The 24,109-nt window shown below is 33.5% G+C and overlaps 1 protein-coding gene across 3 annotated transcripts in view; it reads left to right on the top strand.

The window, feature by feature from the left end:
• Positions 1–13,801, top strand: part of LOC106459826 (bromodomain-containing protein 3-like) — a 96,651-nt gene extending 82,850 nt beyond the window's left edge. For all 3 annotated transcript variants that reach the window (XM_013919493.2, XM_013919491.2, XM_013919492.2), the window contains exons 24-27: positions 1,230–1,382; positions 2,939–3,030; positions 6,111–6,282; positions 6,522–13,801. In XM_013919493.2, coding sequence (XP_013774947.1) covers positions 1,230–1,382; positions 2,939–3,030; positions 6,111–6,282; positions 6,522–6,587 — 483 coding nt within the window. In that variant the 3' untranslated portion in view covers positions 6,588–13,801. The remainder of the gene's footprint in view (positions 1–1,229; positions 1,383–2,938; positions 3,031–6,110; positions 6,283–6,521) is intronic.
• Positions 13,802–24,109: the final 10,308 nt, after the last annotated feature.

A 24,109-nucleotide genomic window follows, 5' to 3' on the forward strand; every position in this document is an offset into this window, starting at 1 on the left:
GACTTGGTTGTGTATTATTGGTTATCATGCTGGATTGTGAGTCTGAGGTGCGAGCTGAAATATGCCACTGAATATACTTTACACTTTTAATTGTTGTGGTGTTATAAATGTACTGGTAAGTCCTGTTATTTGAATAAGAGCAGTTGCATAGGTATCTCTTACTGCTAAGTGGTTGTCACCTTTATGGTTAGAAGTTGTAAATTAGGTATGGGTATCCTTTAATCTTAGGGGTTCCTAACCAAGAACATGTATTTCATGAGGTGTTGTTCAGTCTGAATATACCAAAATTATTAAATATTTTGAATTTGTTTTCTGAATTGTTAGATAGTTTGTTCTGCAAAGCAAATAATTAGGCAGACATTTTATTTTGTTCAGGTGCTGTTTTTTAAATCTCTTAAAAAGATGATGAAAGAAAAAAAGATTTGAAATTACTAGTAACGACAATAAAATGTATTGAAGTTTATTATATGGAGAATGTCTTAGATTTTAAGAAAGTAGGAAAACACAGTAAGAGTATTCGGCATGTTTCTTATTTTGTGCTAAGAGTTCTCTGAACGAGCAGCTTAGAACAGATGTGTGTGAAATCTCTGAGATGTACATGAAACAAAATTACTGTTCCAATTTTTCTTAAGACCATTGTCCTAGACAATAATGTTTAGCTAGTATCTGGCCATTTCTGAGTATTTTTCAACGTTGCTTTTCATATCCTTGTATTGTTAGTTAGTGTTCTTAGAAGTTTAACTTCACAGACTAACTAATAATGACTATTTAATACAATGTTTTTAGAAATAAGGGCAAAAAGAAATTTATGAATGGTAGTAAAGAGTATTAAAATTACAGAAAATATAGTGTAGTATTAGAATAGTAGAGTTTATATATTTTGTATTTTAATCATGATGTTCTCTAAAAGTGATTAATTGTTTAACTTGCTAAAATAAACAGAAATAAATTCCCTGTAGGTGAAATTGTGTTTAAAATATTAAGGATTTTATAATGGCACAGAATTTTAGAAAGCTAATTTAGGTTGTTTGTAATTATCAAACAGACTAAGTCAAAGCTAATGAATCTTATTTGAAGTACAGTGATAAATATGTTTATAATGCATATAAATTTTAAAATTTAAGTTAAAATGTTTGTAATCTGATAGATGAAACTAAAGATTAAGAATCTTGTTTGGTTTATATAATGCATTAATTAAAAATAAGATTAAAATGTTTGTAATGCAACAGGCTAAACCAAAGTTGAAAAATCTTGGTTCCTGGTCAAGCCTTGTCCAGACCGTTGATACCAGTCCAAGTTCTGCAAATACTGCTCTCAACCAGAGGTCAGCTCTTCACAGTTTTCAACAGTTTAAGAAACAGGCAAAAGAAAAACAAGATAAGGTAAGTAGTACTGTGTCATGTCTCAGCTCTAATTCATTCCCGCTGTTGGATGTCTGTATGTACATATAAAGAAATTAATAAATACCAACAGTATTCAGTCATCTGGTACTGTTGTCGAAATACATTTAATCACTCATTAGGTTAGAAAAAAAATTATGCTTTTATGTATTGGTAGTGTGGTTGTTGTCAAGTGCATAATGTGCCTGCATGTTTTTTCGTAGGTAAAAAATTCTTACTGTGCATGTTTATAATATGTATTGCCAAGAAGAATTATAGTATGATATTAAAATGATATTGTAATTCAGCCCTGTATTTTGTATAGAGCATCTACAACGAAGCTAAAATCATAGTAAAATGTACTAAGTACATTTAAAATTTAGTTTGTTAAAAAAGTTGGGACCATCTGAATTATGTGCTGTAGTTTTTATCTGTAAAATGTCAAAAAAATAATTTTTATACTTGCATTGCAAAAGAAGTCTAGCTTTACAGTTTTTTTAAAGTCCATGTTTCCTTTACCTTTCAGTGGGATAAATTGCAATATGAACTAATTAAATGAAAGCTCGTGTGTTTTACTATTATATAATTTTTGTTCTATCCTAAGAGTAAGCCAACAATTGATTTTTGTCTGGAAAGTCACATAATTTTTTAACAGACTGAGCAACCCTGATTGTCACCTATTTAAATAGTTGCTAGAGTAGTCTTAGTTTTGCATACAGTGCTGTGTTGGATACCTTTGACTGACATAGTTGTCAGCTTGTTAAACAAATGAATTTCTTTTATTAGGCATCTTTTACATAAGATCAGTGGTAGCAAGTCAGGTGCATACTCCTCTTATTTTGTATAGAATGTTTTGTAAGTTTTGCACATTTAAAAAAAAATAAGCCAATAAAAATAAGATGTTTAGGAACTAATACTATGAAAAAGACCATTCTGAATTGAAGTATTGATTTAAGATTGCATTTTTTATATATTCTTTAAAATCATTGCAAAATTCTATTTCATTTTTAACTGGTGTTTATATTATTTAAGCAGTTCAACTGACAGTTAATTGTTTTTTAGTATATAGCTTAAATAATATAAACAAGTTCAACTGACAGTTAATTGTTTTTTAGTATATGTTGAGTGTTTTTTTTTCCTGTAGTAAAAACAGTAGATAAAAGTATGAATAATCTTACCTTTGGATGTTGAATATCTGAACTGGAAACATAGTACAAAATTTCAGTGTTTTTTTAACTCTCAAGAGATTATAAACTTGAAATTTCCTTAAGTTTTTGTAATAATTGTCGAGTTACCCAAGAAATTAAATTGTGAAATATTAAAAAAAAGGTATAGTTTCAAAAGGAAATAATAGAGAGGACTTTTTGAAGATACGTGTCCCGAAGGGAAGGGGAACTAAATAAACTTACAAGTGTTTTCTTCTTTTGGAAAATAAAAGGATTAATTCAAGTATTCTTTGTTTAATCTACCATTCAGGTGGCCCATCAGTTTCTATCATCATAGAGTATGTTTTCTTGTTAATATTTAATTGAAAGTGTGTATGTCTGTACTATATATAGCAGCGACAGTTGTTAGAACAGCAGGAGTGGAGGAGGCATCAAAAAGAACAAGTGGAAAAGGAAAGATTACGTCTCGAGAGAGAGAAACAAAGGTAAGGCAACCTTCTGTTCTTTCCCACATTTTCTTCACCGTATCATAGTTTGATATGCGGAATTAATCATTTTAACTATACGTTAACAATTTACAGCAGTTATTCAGTTAAGAAAAGTTTCTGATAAATATACACTAATTCAGCAAATCTGAAAACCTTCTCATTCGTTTTCATTTCTTTATTAATTCATTTTACATTATTAATAATGCATATTTTTATGGTTACAAGTTAAGTATTTCTTAACATCACAGGTAGTAGTACTTAAGTAAGGTAAGTTTACTAGTTTTAGATGGCTTAGATTAGTGATTCTGAACATGGGACGCGTGCCCCACAGGTGGGCCATTTGAAAATGCTACAATAAGAAAATTTTTTCATTTGGGTGTGAAGAGCGAAAAACGTTTCGTGACTCAAACTAAATCTCTAAATTTTACATTATCTTATTATACATTTTCAACACCAAATTTGTTTTTATATTAAGGGGGCATCAAATTTTTTGAGGTGTCGATATGGGGCATGGAGGAAAAAAAGGTTAAGAACCACTAGCTTAGATGTACTAGAATTTGATGGTTTGAATTATTAAACATTTTAGAATCTGCCCAGAAAATGTGTGTGTATATGTATAATTTATTTATTTATTGTGTACATATATATAATTAAAACAAACTAAAAGAAGCCCATTGTCACATTTCATGTGATAGGTTTTTCAACTTATGTGTATTTGGCAACTATTTTTGTCACATTTCATGTGATAGGTTTTTCAACTTATGTGTATTTGGCAACTATTTTTGTCACATTTCATGTGATAGGTTTTTCAACTTATGTGTATTTGGCAACTATTTTTAGGCTGACTAAGGTCAATATATTTTTTTTTACAAAGTATATACCAATTTTTGTGTATGGTGTTTGAATTACCCTTTAATGTTTTTTTCTGCCAGGTGGCATCATTTTATAGCCTTTGCTTTCTTTTGAATTAATAATTCAGAAATGAAACTATATTTCTGAAACAGACAATTCAAACATAAACCATGAAAAACCACTATATTCTTGAGCCTTGATTAAACTTTTCTTTGGTAAATTTGTAATTAAATAAAAGTAAGAAGCTGGGTGACATAATTGTATGCTCAACTCTTACACTACAGACCCATGACTCTGCTCACTCTTGCCACAGAAATCCTTTAGCCACACCACTTAAAGTACTAAACTTATGTTAGTGTTGGTCACGATCAAACTTATTTTACTGCATGCTTAAATTGTTATCATTATTGTTCTTTTCTGGGACTGGCAGGAAAAAAGACAATTTTGGTTTGATTTATTTTGACTTTCATTTTCTAGAGCCTGGGATGCCATCTTTACAGAACTCGCATTTGACCTTAGTAAGGCTATCTCTGATTGGATAAAATTACCCTTTGGTGTTTCAAGAAAAAGATCTCGTGTAAAAAATAGATAATGTTAGACATGTGTGCAGGATGGCTATTCTACGCCGGCAATGCAGTATAAACATACGGTAAAGATGAATGGGAAATTAAACCACAAAAATATTAAAATGTGTTGACAATTCATAGGGTGGTCATGATAATATATATTTATTTGTGTGGGTGAATTTCTATTCTCAATTAAGACAACAAACAACTTCAGATAAAAGTTAATTTATACAACCCAGCATTTCAGCTTTCACCTTTTTCAAGTGTCAGTGAACGTCACAGGTACCAAACTGATTTTTAACTTAGAGTAACTGAAAAGAAAATAGAACGACAACAATAAAAGGGAACAGTTCACATGAAGCGTGCTTAAAGTATTGTTAACTGAGTTAGAGTTGCTGATTATGATGGTAAAAGTTAAAATGTATTATAGGGGCCAGCCATTGTACCTGTTAATGGAAGGGCACCTGGATTGAATCAAAAGAGATTCCTTAAATATTCTGTGAAGAAAATTGTCACAAGTCTAAAATTGTCATTTGATAAAGTGTCTCGTTGATTGTGCCGTGTGCTTTGATGGTCAGTGGTGGCTTCTTTGTTGTCAAGATTACTTTTTGTGGTGAATTAAAGTTGATTTAGATTCGCCACATTGAGTTTAGCTACGTATTTGCGAGTGTGGCGATCGGCTAGCTCGAGCAGAGTATAAATTTTGTCCTAAAAAGCAAGTATCGCATAAGTTTATTTCCAAAATGCAATTACAGGCCTAATGACATGCTAGTTATTAACAAAGTAGGGTCACAGGCCTAATAATGTCATATGCTAGTTATTAGTATAATATTATTACAGGCCTAATAATGTCATATGCTAGTTATTAGTATAATACTATTGCAGGCCTAAAGACACCATGTGCTAATTCTTAGCAAAATACTATTACAGGCATAATAATAGCGTATGCTAGTTATTAGTATAATACTATTGCAGGCCTAAAGACACCATGTGCTAATTCTTAGCAAAATACTATCACAGGCCTAATAATAGCGTATGCTAGTTATTAGCAAAATACTATCACAGGCCTAATAATAGCGTATGCTAGTTATTAGCAAAATACTGTAACAGGCCTAATATCATATGCTAGTTATTTGCAAAATACTGTCACAGGCCTAATGACATCATGTGATAGTCCAATTTATTGGAAGATATATCTTGCTCATAAACCTTACCTGTATACATTTATTTAAAAAGAAATGCTGATCTCTAAACTCATGCTGGAATGAAAGCCCACTTGAAGGTACAATTATTTTCAAATTACAAGCAGTAGTTTTTGTTTTTAAAGTTTTAAGGAATGTCAGAGTAATTACTTCAACAAAATAAAGAAGCAGGAGAACCAATTAAATTCATTTAGTATATCTATATATCATAAAAAGTAATAATACAAAACCATGGTAAGGTTAAGATTCTTCGAAGGTATTCAATCATAAAATGCTTCTTACATTCTAACAAATAACATTTATAAATAAAAGAACAATAAAAAATTTATATAATACTCCGTATAGTTTTGGTAGAACTAACTTTTGTAATTGAGTTTCAGATAGGTCTTATTTTGTACTAAAAAAACAATCAAACATACTTTAAAGCATAGCTTCATTGATTCATTTGATGATATAGGGAAAAAGATGAAGAAGAAGCCTTGGAAAGAGTACGGAAAGCCCACCAAGCACAGTGGCAGCAGGGAGATAAGAAATCACAAGTTCTCAACAACCAGCAGAGTTCTGCAGCTGATGATCGCGAACGACAAAGACAGCGAGAAAGAGAGCAGGCAAGGAGAAGACGAGAAGCTGTAAGTAAAAGTCTAGAATAAACACTTCAGAATTGATAACTTTTGATCACCGACAGTAATTTTTAAAATAAGTAATTATAGATAACAATTACTTGATGTTACTCTTAGAAGAAATGGATTGAATATTGTTTAATTTATTTTAAAACTATGGCTCATCTATCAAATAGACACGTTTTTAATCGTAATATTGGCACGTAACATTCAGTTTGATTCAAGTTAGTTCTAAATTTCCCTTACAGATGGCGGGTCAGATAGACATGAACCGGCAAAGTGACATTATGGCAACTTTTGAAGAGATGCTGTAACTAACTTTATAAGAAGTGTAGTAGTAGCATTTAGTACACTCGGTTACCAAAAGAAGAGTGACTTAAAACAGGTATCACTTTGTCAGTCGTGTTGATAAAAGTTTTGTTGAAAAGTGATGGCACCATGTTTATGGAGGCTATGATGTTGCAGGTGGAGTAACGATAATGTTGGACACCATTATCGTCAGTGCTTGTTCATCCAACAGATGATATACGGAAACTTGTAATAAGAGAAATATACCCTCGAGTATTGAATGTAAGACTTTTGTGAAAAAAAAAAAATGCTATAAGCACATATTACATTGTCATTTTATATTATTGATCAGTGTTGTGTATGCTTGAACATTAACTTCACATGTTCAAGGTGAGTTGGGAATTTGGAACTGAATTTTGTTTTCACATCATCATAGTATTGAAAGATAAACCGTGTTTACCATTTTCCTTGTGGTTTTCACAGTGAATTTTAGTTTATTTTTCCCAGACATAGAAACATCTTCAAATCCATGTATTATAACCTTATAAAACATTATCAGCTCATGAAAATGCCTCTTATATGATTAAATTAGTAGGTGCGGAAGTATTGTTTTTTAGACGTCTTCCCAACAAATCTTTTTAAGAGATAAAAACCTACTGGACATGTGGTCATTAATTATGTAAATGATTAGTTGGTCTGAGCACATTTACAATTTTGTTTGTTGTATAACAACTTCTATATAGTGTTCTGCTCGCCTCTTTACATACACATTAAACACACCAAATCAAGCATATAAGTATTCATTGTGTCTTTATGGTGGAATGTTTGTTCCCCAAACATAACAGAAATTTAGGATAATTTTGTTAATAAGTCAAGCCACACTTTTTATGTGTTGCTTAGTTTTATGCCTGCTGCTATATTAAGTTTGACCAAATAAAAAAAAAAGGCACATTTCCACTTAGCTAAACTTGTGAATATGTGTATACAAGTGTGTATGTGAAACTAAGACTGTGTAGTTTAGTTTCAACCTGTGTTGAGTATGTAAATATTCGTTATCATTTTAGAAACCAGATCAGTGGAAGTTTTCATATTGTACATTCTCATTTTCAAGGAGTTCTCAGCTTCTATCAACAGTAGGGGTATTAGTATAATAGTTATTCTTTACATTTCTTACTTGTTTTTTTAATATTTTGTTATACAACTTAGGGGTTTGGTGATGGTTCTTTACCTGTGTTTGCTGTGAGATGTGATCGTCAGTAGAAGGGTTAAATGATAGTTTGTTAGGAACAGGCTGTACTTGAGGAGATTGTTAATAGATTTCTACGATTGAAAGTTGTAAGGTTTTCCAGAAGAAGGGATGAATACTAGAGTAAGCTATTTTTGAGAGGTTCGGTACTGGTTCTCCTGTAGAGTAGATGAGTGCTCTCATACAAGGTCGTGTTTGAGGGATGTATGTAAGTTGTATGACTTTCAACTTGAAGCCATTAATAGTGGTTCTCTGTAAGCATAAGCTGCTGTGTTTTAGGTATTTGTAATTGGTAATGACTTCAGTAATTTGTATGTTTTACTATGAAATCTACAGGTTTTTTTTCACGTGAGCTACGTGAAGGTTTTATATTGCACAAAATGAAACAAGTTTGCTGTTATATGATAAAGAGTTTTGTGAAAAGATTCACAACACAGAGAAGTTCTACTATTAGTGGTATACACAATAGTCCTGTGTTTTTAGTTTAAGCTAGGTTAATTTTTGTGAGTAAATGAATGCTATACCCTTGTAAGTGAATTAAAAGGATATTGATGTAGGTTACTCTTTTTGACTGAAGCATTGTGTTCATATGGTCCAATAGTTTGGTGTATTAAGACTTCACAATACATGATATATTGTTTTGTATTTTTCTTCTATATAAATGAAAGTTTTAAGGATGAGTAGTGTGTTTAGTAAAATAGCTGCTTTCAAAACGTGAGGCATTTGGAACTGCATGTGTTTATTTAAAATATAAATATTATACCTAATTGTCTCGAACTCATTACAATAAAAAAGATGGTTAGGCACAGTTGATACTTCTCTGTTTTTAAGCAAACAGCTTTGATCAAAAGTAAAAATGTGGAAGTCATTGTACTATTTACTTGTTTCTGATCTGATTTGACTTCAAATCTCCACCAATTTTCACAAAATATTTTATTATTTATTGTATTGAAAATAACAATGACATTTTTCAGTGTTTTACATCATCAATTAAATATAGAAATATATATTTTGCGATCAAACCTAAATTTGAAATGCCAATTTATAAATTAGACCGTACTCAACTGTACAAATATCTACGTCCTTCTAAGTACCATTTCAGGTGATTGTCATGATAAAAAAAATAGTTTGAGTTATGTCCTCTTCCTTCAGCTAATTTGTTTAAAACTCAACAAGCAAAAATAAAAATTTTTTGTTTCAAACTAAAGATTAATGCACTCATTCTAGAAAGGTTGTTTTACAGTTTATCATGGGAAAATAAGTCACTTTGGAGTGTAAACAAAGTACCCTCTAATCTGTTTATGTAAATCTTTTCTACAGTAAAAAGCATGACCATATAATTTGGCTATAACCTGCTGTTGTTATTACACCTGGATATAGATTGTTACAATCTCGGTAAGTGCATTATAGGTACCATTTATAAGCAAAACACATTCATTCGGAAACAATCAGAAAAACGTGTGTATGCTAACAATCACAGTCTTTTCTTAAATCATACTGCAATTTCAAAAATAACGTGGATGTCTTTTTTTTTTTAAAGGCAGTTACAGAATTATGATAAACTGAATTTGATGACCTTGTAATCATTATTTGTAAGTTTAAGTGATTAGAAATGACATTCACAAAAAAAAACAACAACTAAAACTTAAAGAAACTAGATTTTTCTTCGAAACGGTTTTGAAGATTGTTTAATATTTTCAACAGAGTAATTTAGAAAACTGGCTGATTGTAGCCAAGCGGCATGTGCGTAAAACCGTGAATTTGAAGGTTCGTGTTTTGCATTCTGCTGCAATAAATTCGTGCTTCATGCTTTTGGGGTACTGTGAGTGCATTATAAAAAATCTCGCTCGTTCGTGTAGTTAAGAGTTGTTAGCGGGTGCTGTTGATTAGTTGCCTTCTTAGCTCTTTAGCTTTGTGCAGATATTCGAAACAAACCAGATTTAGAAAGTTGTTTTTGTCTTTATAGCAACAAGATAGGTGTGTGCAAACAAATTCACGGGAAAATTATTTCACCAAATTCTTTCTTGACGTGTAATTGTGAACTTGTCATGGTGCTTGAATTATTACATTGTTTTTCTTAATGGCAAGTGACTAAGTTACCAAAATTTTAGATAACATATGCTGTATTTTGTGTTGATTTATTTTTTTCAGTGCTTTAAACATTAGTTATAGATTTAAAAAAAAAATTACCAATGCAATGGTACTAATTAAATTCCACATAAAAGTTGTAAAAAAAAGAAACATTAACACTTGTATACTTAGGACTTACAACACTATATATCTACCATATGGTGTTTTTGAATTCACGTTCAGTTATTTGTGACATTCAATGTTGGAGAAGTTTGTAGTTGTAAGTAGTGTGACTGTACGTATGGGATCAATGACGTGTGTAAGCGATACGTGGAAAATTATTATATTTACTGTGCTGTTCAGATGTCGGAATGATGCATAATTTTATTTTTGTACCCTGTTGAACTCGTTTCGTTTTACCTAATCAAGCTTCCGATTAGCTCCAAAAAAATTTCATCTTGCTCAATATTTTCGTAGTAAAATGATACGTAGAAGCATTCAATTAGTATTATATTTAAGGTTGTGTAGCTTTGTTTCACGAGTTTGTTTTTGCCTTTCAAGAAGTGATCAAAAATGCATTTTCTGTAACTGAACTTTTACGTATAAAAGTTCAAAATCAGAACTCAATAGATATGTATGGTATGATTTGTTTGTTTTTTTTAAATAAAAATGATTGAATGCTAGTTACTTTATTTTGGAATGGTGAAAGCAATGATATTCACCATTTAACTTTTGTTGTTAGAATTATTTTGATTTTAACATTTTTCTTGTACATTCTCTTGATAGGTTATGTTTGATTTTTTTTCTACAGAAAATGCATTTTCTCTTTGTAGTGTTCTTATCTATTCTTAGGCTTTTTTTCATGACTGACAAAATCATGTACGTGGCTTAGCTTATAATGATCAGTGTATTTACTGCATTGAACCATTAATTTAATGTTACAGACTAGAAATGGATGTGTTAGCATGCGATAGAGTAAGAATTAAGGATTAAAGTAAAAACTCAATATACACTTTAGAATATATGGCTTTGTCATGCTTTTTAATGTCATTATGAAATTTGAAATTTCTGAACAGATTTATAACAGTGTGATGAAACTGTTTCATCAAATGAATGGATACCTTTTTCAAGTAAAATTTCCTTTCACTTGGGGCCAATCAAAATCACTTTTCTTGGGTAGTATAGTAATTGATTCAAGTGATATATATATATATATTAGGAAGTTGTCAAACATTTGTCTGTAACTTAAAAAAAACAAAATCTGTTTCACAAAATAGCAGACTGAAATTATTTAATTGTATACAGTCGAAAAGAACAAGATATGTGAGGAAGCAACAGTGTAGTCAGTAATTGGATTCTAAACAAATAAGGACATGGTTCTAAAAATAGAAAAATTAAGTTATTAAACAGACTGTTGCCAAGAGAATTTTTTATCGTAACATTAAGGTGACATACGAAATCTTTGCGATATATGTATCACAAAGTACTTATCTAGTTAGTTTCCAGTTCTTAGATTTTTTATCCATTAGATTGATTGCCTAATTAATGATGATATACGATACATTCTGATATGGAGAAGGTGGTGCATGTGATATTGGTATCAAGATGATGGAAAATTGTGTGTATGGAACATGGGAGTCGTAGTAGGAGAATTGTTCTTACCATAACGTAACCATTTATTTTATGTGCGAGTGTTATTATGTTGGTTTGATTTTGTGATCTAATCATGTTCATAAGTTTTATATTTTCCCATTAAATTGATTAAGAAGGTGTTGAAAATAATCACGATCTTTCAAATGAGTAAATTTCCAGTCTGTTTTATTTTCCAAATAATGGGGTTTTTATGATTAGTTACAGCAAAATCGATGAATGCAGTTTAAAGTTAAAAACAAACAAACAATATGTATTTTGAGCGGATACATTTATGTGGGAGCAAACTCCACCTGACACAGGGCTAAAATTCCAGAGTATAGTTTAAGAAACATTGTACTTTACGAAGACTTACATGGGTAGAAAAACGGAATATATTTTTTCGAGTTGTGAAATTTTTTTGTTTGACAGTTTGGTTCAGTAGCTGAACCAGTTTCATAGTAATTTCTGTCATTCTTGAAATTAGATGTCTAAATTTTAAGTACCTTGAAATTTTCAGTCCCGTGGTTGTTTTACATTACACACATTTTTTTAATGATATAGTAGAAGTCAGTAAGATTTTTTTGGCTACTTTTACTTCAGGTCTTTGAAGAGTGTGCACTCAGTCGTTTTGTAAAGAATCTCAATTTTTCTGAGGTTAATGGTAACATTTTCATTAAATTCTTACTGGATATGAACTTGGTGTAAATATGAACGTTGCATTTTGATCATGGATTGTTCCAAAATCCACAACTGTGTAATCTGTGACTGAATGTCAAGCAGTTTTTTAAAGGTTACAAATTATTTATTTTCAGTATAATTAGGTTGTTGTTTAAGAGTCTGTAAGGTGTCTGTGTAATAATTTGAGTATGTTTTCAGTAGGTAGAAAAGTGAGTTTCCTGTGAATTTAGGGTTGATCCAAAAACTCTTATATTAAGATTAAATATGGATAAAAATGTTGATAAAATATGAATTATATATTAATGATGATAGCATTCTGATGAATAAGACAGATATTTTGTTCCTCATGTTTGCCACCTATCAGATTTTATTTTTTTGTTGTTTACTGATGCAGTTTTTGCTTCTTTTCTCATGTTTTTATATCTGACATATTTTTGTCTTGTGTCATAAAATCATTAAACACATTTTACTATGTATGTTGAAGGAGTTTGTATAATGTATTGATAGTAGATGTAATTAAGTGAAAACATCCAAATAGAAGTTCCATCTTCTGATTAACCCCTAGTATTTCATACTACATCTGACTGATGATTCCAGTTAACTGAATTTAACCTTTGATTGAAGTGTCTAAATAATCTAAAGCTAACTTTTTAAAAGTACTTAAATTTGTTTGGGTTTTTTTTAACCTGCAGAGTTCGTGTGTGAAGGATGCAGCCCTTGTAGTGCACCAGGTAAAAAAAACAAAAAACATTAGGCCACTTTGTATGTTCTGTATTTTGAAGGAAATATCTTTCAAAATTTCCGTAATAAGAAACACATAATTATGTTTATGGTAAAGATACGGTTGTTTTAAACTAAACCATAATTATCTTTCCCTCCTTTTAGTTGAGATTACTTTTCTTCAGGTGTATAACAATAATTTAGGTTTGAATGCGAATCAAGTAATAATACATTTTTTTTCAGAGGTCGTACAGAGACTAGGTGAATCATTGTAGCATAAATCCGTGTTCTGTATACAACTTAATCTTAGTAGATAGAAAATTATGGTCTTTAATACTTGAAATGATGGATTGGAACTCGTGAAGAATGATTTCTAAGTTTTTGAGAAGAAAAAAAAACGTAGTTTTATAAACGTGATTTAAAATATGTACATTATCATACTGTGTGAAGTAGGTTTTTAAATGAGACTTTGTATTGTATTTAAATCTGTTTTGAGTGAACCAACGGTGTTATCAGTTTTAGATGTCCAATGCTAATTTTTTTTTTAAATCTTGAATCTTAAAAAAAACCACTTCCTAAAATTTGATATTCAAATGTGTTGTTGTTGTTTTTTTTTTCTTGCAAGGTGTATGTGCTTTCATACCACAGATTAATTTCTTGATAATTTATTGTTACAAAAGTGTTAGATCTCCTGAGGTTTCACTTTAATCCAGTTCCAGAAAATGGAAGGAAAGGCTTTTAGGAAAGACTTGTAAATAATTTGTGTAGTTAATATGTTTAGATTGTGGTGAGACGTTTGTCGCCACCGGTAAGAAAATATATACATAATGTGGAAATGTTTGTACTCTGAATGTGTGTGAATGATTTTAAATATTAAAAGGTTTTAGTACTCAATATATTGCATTTCTGTTTATTTCTTCATTTACTCCACTTAGTTTTAGACGGATATTAATTGAGTAACCTTCTTACCTAGGGTGACCAGACATCCCGCTTTTGTCTGGTAGTTTGGTAGAAAAGTTCTCGGGACCCAGAAAACATCCCGGTTTTATGATAAAGACGTTCAAACTGTCAGTCGCATCGAATCTCGTATGTAATAAGCCTACATGACGTGCTCGTTGTTGTAATAACTCTCCTGCCGCCAAACTCTATTGAAAGATCCGTTTGTGCACGGTGAGAAACCCCGATCTGCGCAAGTGTTTTAGTAGTACTCTAACTGGACCTATAGAAGTCTGTGTTTAGTAGTATTCTAACTGGACCTATAGAAGTTTGTGTTTAGTAGTACTCTAACTGGACCTATAGAAGTTTGTGTTTAGTAGTACTTTAACTGGACCTATAGAAGTTTGTGTTTAGTAGTACTCTAACTGGACCTAGAGAAGTTTGTGTTTAGTAGTACTCTAACTGGATCTATAGAAGTTTGTGTTTAGTGTTACTCTAACCGGATCTATAGAAGTTTGTGTTTAGTGGTACTCTAACTGGACCTATAGAAGTTTGTGTTCAGTGGTACACTAACCGGATCTATAGAAGTTTGTGTTTAGTAGTACTCTAACTGGACCTATAGAAGTTTGTGTTTAGTGCTACTCTAACTGGACCTACAGAAGTTTGTGTTTAGTAGTACTCTAACTGGACCTACAGAAGTTTGTGTTTAGTAGTACTCTAACTGGACCTACAGAAGTTTGTGTTTAGTAGTACTCTAACTGGACCTATAGAAGTTTGTGTTTAGTGGTACACTAACCGGATCTATAGAAGTTTGTGTTTAGTAGTACTCTTACTGGACCTATAGAAGTTTGTGTTTAGTGCTACTCTAACTGGACCTACAGAAGTTTGTGTTTAGTAGTACTTTAACTGGATCTATAGAAGTTTGTGTTTAGTGGTACACTAACTAGACCTATAGAAGTTTGTGTTTAGTAGTACTCTAACTGGACCTAAAGAAGTTTGTGTTTAGTAGTACTTTAACTGGATCTATAGAAGTTTGTGTTTAGTGGTACACTAACTAGACCTATAGAAGTTTGTGTTTAGTGGTACACTAACTGGATCTATAGAAGTTTGTGAATGTGCGTTTGGAAATATCGTGGAACAGTTAATTAGATAAAAGTATAATTAATTCAAATTTGTAATGAACATTTTGAAATTAGGGGCAAGGGCTGGGCTGTCTCGATTTTTCGGTTTGGTAATCTGGTCACTCTAAATCCTTACTCTTTATCTAAATCTTTTATTTTTTGAACCATAGTTCATTGCAGGTTGTGTTACTCATTTGCCCTTTTGTCGTCTCCCGGTAAGACAGCGGTGAGTTTATGGAATCCAGGGTTCGATTCACCTCAGTGGACACACACAGATAACCCAATGTGGCTTTGCTCTATAAATAAACGAACATACAAACAAGCTATTTTGTCTCCAAAAATACATGTGTTCCATATGATTCGTTTGCCATAATTGAAAAAGCAAAAATGGATTGGCGTAATTTTTGAACTTACAATCAGAAATACTGGTGAAATTATTGATTCAGTGGAAAAATACTTTTTTTTTTTCTTATGGGAGGTTCCCAATTCACTTATAGAAAAGCACCTAACCAATCTAAATATAAGGTTAGCCATAAATGATGCTTAATCTAAAGCTCGCTCTAGAAAACAGAATACTAGCCTATTAATCCAGCCGAATCAAAAATGATATATTTCATTGTTGAATGAAACCTCTCCATGCTACAACTCTTGTAAATGACACAGGCCTGCAATGGTCTATTTTCTTAAAATTTTTACATGTTCTACAGAAATTCCTGTACGCTAAATCTGAAAATGATATCCATTTTTCTCCATTATGTACAGATTTTTTCACAAAACTTCATAATGCAATATATACAAGAAAGACCACAACACTAGTTTTGAGACTAAAAGACGTAGCTTTCGCACAAAAAATCAGGAGGAATGAGGATGCATATTCGTTTGACATCAGTGTTCTTCCATTTTCTTCAGTTTGTTTGTATTTTTCTTAACAAACGTAATAAAAAAATTTTTCATTGTGGTAAACGAAATAATAATTTGATCTAAGTAAGAGCTTTTTCATTCCCGATATGTAAAAAATCCTTCAAACAGCCTCCAATGAGACCTTAAAAGAGGCTCTCGAGGCCAAAACATCCCCTCTGATGATGGCTGAGCTGCTTTCAGACTCACCTTGACCATACAGTGATGGTGGTCTGCAGCAGTTTCTTCATGGTTGCTGGTGATACTCTGTTCGAGGATGGTTAGGGTTCTACCCACTTCTTACTAGAGCTGTTTTCAGACTCATCTTGACCATACAGAGATGGTGGTCTGCAGCAGTTTCTTCATGGTTGCTGGTGATACTCTGTTCAAGGATGGTTAGGGTTCTACCCACTTCTTACTAGAGCTGCTAATGCTGGGAAAACTTCAGAGCCAGCCCAATAACTGAATCAACAAAATACCACATACCTGATGCATCAGCCAGCAATGCATCTTCATCCATCTTTGGATCAGTGAAGAAGTACATGTCCTCACCGAACATAGAATCCCAAGTGGCCATTGTAGTTCCTTCCTTTATGGCAGTATGAAAGTAATTTGAGGCTCTAGTTGAAGAACAAGATAGCCAGAATTGGTAAAAAATTGGCCTTAAATAGCAAACGTCTGGATTGAAAACTTGAGGCAGATGAATTCTAGTTGTTCAGAAGGTCAGCCAGATGTGTTGGTTGTAAAGGGTCATAATTGCCTTGTTAAATCCATACTGTTCTCTAAAACTACCTTCAGAGATAGAGTATATAATGATTACCTTGCTTGGTCAAATAGCATTTCTACAGGCTCATACCATGTTTACCCATAGAGGATCTATCCCAAATGCCTGTGAACTTCTCAGTCTGCAGGCTTCATTGGGTCTTCAATTGAACAATAGCTGTGCTGTCCCCTGTTGCCATTTCTGTGACGACGGGCAACACAGCTTATACTTTGACCCAGGACTATTCCCTTCACGTCTGTTTGATTGGTATGGTTTTGAATTTCGCCCAAAGCTACACGAGGGCTATCTGCGCTAGCCATCCCTAATTTAGCAGTGTAAGACTAAAGGGAAGGCAGCTAGTCATCACCACTCACTGCCAACTCTTGGACTACTATTTGACCAACGAATAGTGGGATTGACCGTCACATTATAACGCCTCCTCAGCTGAAAGGGCGAATATGTTTGGTGGGACGGGTACTCGAACCCGCGACTCTCAGATTGCGAGTCGAGCGCCTTAACCACCTGGCCATGCCGGGCCACTGTTTGATTGTTATGTAAACAACACCCACTTCCTTCAGGGAAGGAGTGGGGTTGAACATGCAGACTTTTTCCTACACATATGAGTTGACTCAGGTTACTATATGCTAACCTTCACTTATCTAACCTATATAAAAGCCAGTGTGTGTCACGTCACGCTTGATTTCTCGAAATAGGAGTCATAAAACCAAAATGCATTTATCCAGAGAGTTAAATTATTCGATTGCTGTCTGCCCATTACGATGTTAGTGACGGGGGTGCTGTGAAACCTTATAAGTGTAGCGAGTGTTAGTATAATAAGCTTAAAGTAAAGACGTAGTGTGGGGTAACCTACCCTAGAGCCAAGTGCATAAAATTTATCATGAAAGTTAAAATATCAATTCAATTTTAAACATAAATCGTTTCTGAATTAAGCTGTTTTATGTTATATCACCAACGACAGCATTTTCTGTCTCTTTGTTGGTGAAGCTTGATTTCGTAAAATTTAATTCAATTAGCTATGAAATGTGAGAGTAGGGTATACATTTTTGACGGGCTATACGCTAGTGAATATTAGAATCCACCGATGTTTTTATCATCTTCCAGACGCAAATACAGTAATAATTTCACCACACAGGTGCTACTTACCATACACCTGCATTTTCATGCGTCTTTAACTGCATGTTGCAGCGAAACAAGGTTAAAAAAATAACCAAATAAAGTAAAGAGTACGAGAAGTTTACCCTTGTTATCATATCTGAGGTAAATTCTGTGAATTTTATTTACTACTGGCAACTTCATCCACTCCATTTCATGATGAGCCAGACGAGGAAGCACCAGACCTTGAGGCAACAACCCACTTATTGATATGGCTGGGCTTCAACTCGACCATCAAGAAGTTAGGATGGCTGATACCAGCAGATGCCTAGTACATCAACAGTTTGCTAAAAGGATGTTGCAACCCTTACTTCCGAATCTACCGAGTGATTTTCTGTGGCAAAATTTTGTCCAATGTTTCCGAGAATCGCTCACCCGATCTAGCTAAATGACAATATCTTTATGGAACATACGAGATGGTCCTTACCAGATCTTTCCTGATATATCTAAAGAGCAGTTAACTTCTCAACATACAGTGAGGGAGTTGAGTTCCTTCTGAGTGTATGTTAATATTTACTGCAGTAACAACATAAATGTTAATCTTGACTTACGATAATTTTAGCTAATCCCTGTTGATGACTATATATTTTGTGATGCTTGAAAAGTTAACGTTAATGGCTCCTAGATGGCAGCACGTTACTGCACCATGGCCTTTGCGATGCAACTCGAGAACGTTACCAAAGTTCTTCGTGCATGAGCCATAGATAGTCTGTTTTAAGCTATCAGTGCATCTCTGACAACGTGTAACGAAGATATATAGATATGGCAACCTGTATGTGTAAATAAATATATATGTGTTTTTACATGCGTGTGTATCAACATTACACGAAGTCATTCACGAGTAATGTAAAACATCCAGTGCTCGAAGTAGAAAGTAAACGTGGTTAAGAATTCTAAACAATAACAACCTCTATCACCACTTTGTGCGCGATCGTACCTCCACTTCGAGCACTGATAACATCAATAAATCATATTACATCAATACGTAAACAACTATTAAGCAACATGTGAATGTAAATGAACGATTTTGATATGAAGTTAACCGTGATTACTGACCTGTAAGGTATTATTTGAAAATATAGTGGACCTGTTATTTTTCAACAAAAGTAGTGAAACATATTTCAACTGGATCATCACTCATCACATGTCCCTTTTTGTTGTTTATTTACTACGATACAATTTTTATATTTTATTATTATTATATGAATTTTATTTTATATGTTACTTCCCTTACCTCATTTGTAGCTTCAGGAACATGTTCTCGAGCCACATGTTGTTCTTTAAACCTAACCCTTATATTAACAGTTTCATTGACACTGTTAACCTGATGAAGGGCTGTTGCCCGAAACGTCGTTTTCTTGTTTTATTAATAAAGTTATTTTAATTTAGCGAGTTTTTACTACTACTTTATATTCTATTTTGCAGGAGTTAAAAAGCACAAGATCACTGTTTCATTCCACTCCAATCCAGAAGATGAGGAGGAAAGTGCTGAGAACACTTATCTGGAAACAAAAATACAGGCAACAATGTAAGAAAAACAAAAATACAGGCAACAATGTAAGAAAAACAAAAATACAGGCAACAATGTAAGAAAAACAAAAATACAGGCAACAATGTAAGAAAATGAATGAAAACGTGTATCGGGTAATATTGTTCAAAGGGGTACAACAATAAAAGGTATGTGAACTGAACAGACGTGAAGAACGACGGTGAAAGGAAAGGAATAAAAAGGTAACCCACCGCCAACTTTTGGGCTACTCTTTTACCAACGAATAGTGGGATTGGCCGAAACAATGATATATTAAATTAATAAGATATTAAAGCTTAGACTTAAAATTTAATCTTTCTAGTTTATATCACATTTTAGCCAATCAGAAATTTTTAAATTTACATATCATTTTTTTTATTTGTTGTTTAATATCAAATACACACACTATAGATTTTTATCTTCGTGTTCTGTTACTGGAGTTATTCCATCGCAAGTATAACAAATTCGTGCATCCGGACACACAGTATATACATATTAGTTTTTAGAACCTAATTGTACTATAAAGCTACCAAATAATCAAATCTCAATTTAAAGAAATGAACGAAAAATCTGTCGGTGCTTTCCGGATTTTACAAATTCTTGGTAATAACGTGAAAAGGCCACTAAGCGGTTAGAATTAGAAGTAGGTTCAGTCCTGTGTTCAAATTGTACAAATAAACTCTCAGTTTTGAGACATAGAATTCAAAACCACTAAAAGATTTTAGCCCAGATTATTTCGCTTCAGTTTAAATTCACATTAAATAAAAGTAAAATACATTTCTAGAATACGTTTTGATATTTAGACTATCGCGCGAATAATCTACGGCCAATGTTATTTCCTTCGTAATCTTATTATAATGCAGCTTCTGATGTATACGTCCAAAACTCTGATCTCGGAAACTACCGCACCGATCATCTCCAATCATAACTGGGTGATATTTTTATAACCAGGCAGTATTTTTATAGCTGAGCAATAAATAAAACAATTGAAATGTCCACAAAAATGATGTGTTTTAACCAATAAGAATTGCAAACAAAAAGGAGTAAGTTTCAAATATAAAACAATCAAAACACAAACTTAAAAAAAAATATTTGTTTTTCTTTAGTGAAAATCGCACGAGTGTTGCAACATAAAAGCAAGGCGCTTTCATTGATAACTATGATAACTACAAGGAAATACTTCAATAAAATCTACTCTATGATGTAATGTAGTGATGATAGCTCATTTTTAAACTAAAATTCCAATAAAATGTCAAGTATGAATACATTGTTGTAGAGCTATTAGACAATTCCAGAAGGCTGGGCATGGTTAGGGCGCTCGACTCGCAATCTGAGGGTCGCGGGTTCGAATCCCCGTGACACCAAACATGCTCGCCCTTTCAGCCGTGGGGGCGTTATAATGTGACGGTCAATCCCACTATTCGTTGGTAAAAGAGTAGCCCAAGAGTTGGCGGTGGGTGGGGATGACTAGCTGCCTTCCCTCTAGTCTTACACTGCTAAATTAGGGACGGCTAGCGCAGATAGCCCTCGTGTCGCTTTGCGCGAAATTCAAAACAAATAAACAAATAATTCCAGAAAAGGCCGTAGGCCCAATCGCCTTCCGCAGGAACTAGCAGTCATACTTGCCTGGAGGGTAGGTATTTCTTCTAGTCTTAGTAAATGAGCTTTAAGGCCTTTAACTACAGTACACTGAATATAAACGTAAATACCACTATTTATTCTACTGATTACTTCTACTATAACAACTAATTTACGCTAAATATACTATATATATATATATAATTACTCAGCATGTCGAACTTGTCTTTATTATTGTATTTCCCGTTTTAAATCACTTAGTTTTAAACAGGACGAACACTTAACTTACCATCCCTGTTTATCACTTTAAAAAAAATCATAGAACTTCTAAATGAAAGTTTTGTGCTGTTAGTCTTTTTACACATATATATATATATATGTGTATATTTAGGCCAATACAATTACGAATGCGACAAGACTTCAGTTTTGGTTTGTTTGTTTGTAATTAAGCACAAAGCTACACAATGGGCTATCTGTGCTCTGCCCACCATGGGTATCGAAACCCGGATTCTGGCGTGGTAAGTCCGCAGACATACCGCTGTGCCACTGGGGGGACAGCAGTTTTGGAAGCTTTCTTTCTCTCCCTATATATATATAATTACAATAAGGAATGCTGGGTGTTTAACAAAATTATGATTTATGATAAAATAATGGATTAAAATTACTCCTTTTTTTCCCCTTCTTCGCTAATATGCAATCTAAGGTTTACATGATAAAATTCGCTGCTAATTTAAGAAGAAAATATACAAACAACAGGCACCATACGACTGTAGATTGTAGAGGAATAGTATAAAAGGTGAAAACTCACTTTCGCACGTGCCACGCACTAATTGGAGTGCTTGTATCCGAGTCAGTCAACTTTCAATGAATGATCTATTGAGTCGGTTTCACAACTGGGACAAGGCCGACATTCCATGTTCCTGCAGCCTTCGCATGAAACATTGACTCCGGGAGCGTTGGTGGCCACCTGCAATAGGGTTGTCATCACAGCGCGTGTTTCATTTTGTTGACCCACTTTTAATACCGATTAGTGGAAGGACGTAATATCTCAACTTTGATCCCAATGGCTAACATTTTATATTTACCAGCAAGCTCTCATGGTCGCTAATTTATGTCTCCTGATTCTGCTAAATGCAATTTCATAGTGATGACTGTTTTGTGTGTGTGTGTGTGTTTCATTTATAAATTAGCTTTTTTGCAGATACAAAGGGATGTCTGTGTTCTAAAATTTCAATTTTAATTGACTAATGTGTAACAACAAATAAAAAGAGATAACGCGTGAAACTACACTTAAAGAAAGACTCGGTGACGTGCGCAGAGGTGGTGGCTAAGGGGGCTCACGCCCCTACCTTTTTGCCTTGCGATATTGGAATTTTTTTTTAAATGTATTTCAGCCTTTGTCTAATGTTTTCTGCACCTTACTTGAAATACTCGTCAAGGATACGCCGTCTGTTTTTGCAGAACACAAACCAATTCCTGAACAACTAAATAGAACCAAATGAAAACGATTTAGCGAATGTGTCCAACTCGATATATATCCATTTTGTTAGTTATGAATTTCGCGCAAAGCTACACGAGGGCTATCTGCGCTAGCCGTCCCTAATTTAGCAGTGTGAGACTAGAGGGAAAGGCAGCTAGTCATCACCATCCACCGCCAAATCTTGGGTTTCTCTACATAAGGGGCACTTTCAAAAGTCGTATACGTGCCCCAGGCAACAGTACGCAACAAAATCAAGAAGGATCTCCTTTTGGAAAAGCGACACAAGTTGCTTCCAAGACACATTCTTTTAACCATTCAACTGTCTTTACATACTTCAAGCAGCTGGAGAATGAAACTGGTATTCAAGCGCTCAAGTTGCCAGACACAACGTCTATTATTTTCTATGCGATATTGAAAACAGATGGATTATGGAAAGTTTACAACGACGAGTGCTGTTCTTTGGACATGACAGCCTTAAGCGGAGCATCTTGGAATTAAAACTGCACCACTGGACTGTTGTCAAGATGCACAGTCGTCAGATAGAGCACGACTGGGCATTGTGACATGGAGTGTAACGTGTTGAGGCTCGAAAATAGTTTTAATATAACGCAATCAAGCTCAGTATAAGTATCTGTTGCATGTTACAAGTTTGACCAACAGGTAACACATTTTAGTGTTTAGACAAAGAGGTTCAATTCTTTGTATTCAGATTATACTTCCGCAGATTTAAAGTTCTATGTTAGAATTAGATTCTTGTTAGATTGAACAGCCAGGACTTTTCTGGAAGAGGACAACTAGAGAGAATATTTGAGTGAAATGTATATTGACCATATAACTTAAAGATTGCCCCACCCCCAGTGGCATAGCGGTATGTCTGCGGACTTACAACGCTAGAAACCGGGTTTCGATACCCGTGGTGGGCAGAGCATAGATAGCCCATTGTGTCGCTTTGTGCATAATTACAAATAAACAAAAAACAAACTTAAAGATTGTTTCGGATCTTTGTGCAAAGCTAAAAGTCAACATTTGAACATTAAAGCTGTCAGAATTAACACACCAGTACAATAAAGTTGAAAAATAATAATTATGCTTATTAAAATTTACTTTAGACTGTTAAGTAGCTGCAACTCATGATTTAATTAACGAAGATATTATCGGGTAATTATTTGGGGACGTGTCCCTATAGCGCAGTGGATAGAGCTTTGGATTTCTAATCCAAAGGTACCGGGTTCGTTCCCCGGCAGGTATGCCACCACCATTGCCTGGTCCCAAGTCTAGGATGAGAAAGGAGGAGGGTTGGGCTAGCAACTCCGCCCCGTAAAAACCAACCTGCTAAAAAAATTACTGCAACAACAACTACTTCCGTCGGCGAGGTGTTGTTGGGGGGCCATGTTCTTTAGTGGGAGTCTACAGGGATAATTATTTTGGGACAGTATTATGCATTTGTTCACCAGTTTAACTCTTAAAACTCGATTATTTCTATCTGTTATTAAGTCTAGAGAAATTGACTTAATCTTGGAATTATTATTTAATTTTCCGTTTCAGTAAAACATAAACATCCTAAAAGTTTCGATCTAATCCGTAAGGGTACAATATAATAGTTTTAATACTTAGTTGTTGTTTTTTTTAATTTCGTCGTCAAAGCTACACGAAGGCTATCTGCGCTAGCCGTCCCTAATTTAGCAGTGTAAGACTAGAGGGAAGGCAGCTAGTCATCACCACCACC

This window comes from Limulus polyphemus, unplaced genomic scaffold, assembly GCF_000517525.1.
Source record: "Limulus polyphemus unplaced genomic scaffold, Limulus_polyphemus-2.1.2 Scaffold664, whole genome shotgun sequence".
NCBI classification, from domain to species: Eukaryota; Metazoa; Arthropoda; class Merostomata; order Xiphosura; family Limulidae; genus Limulus; species Limulus polyphemus.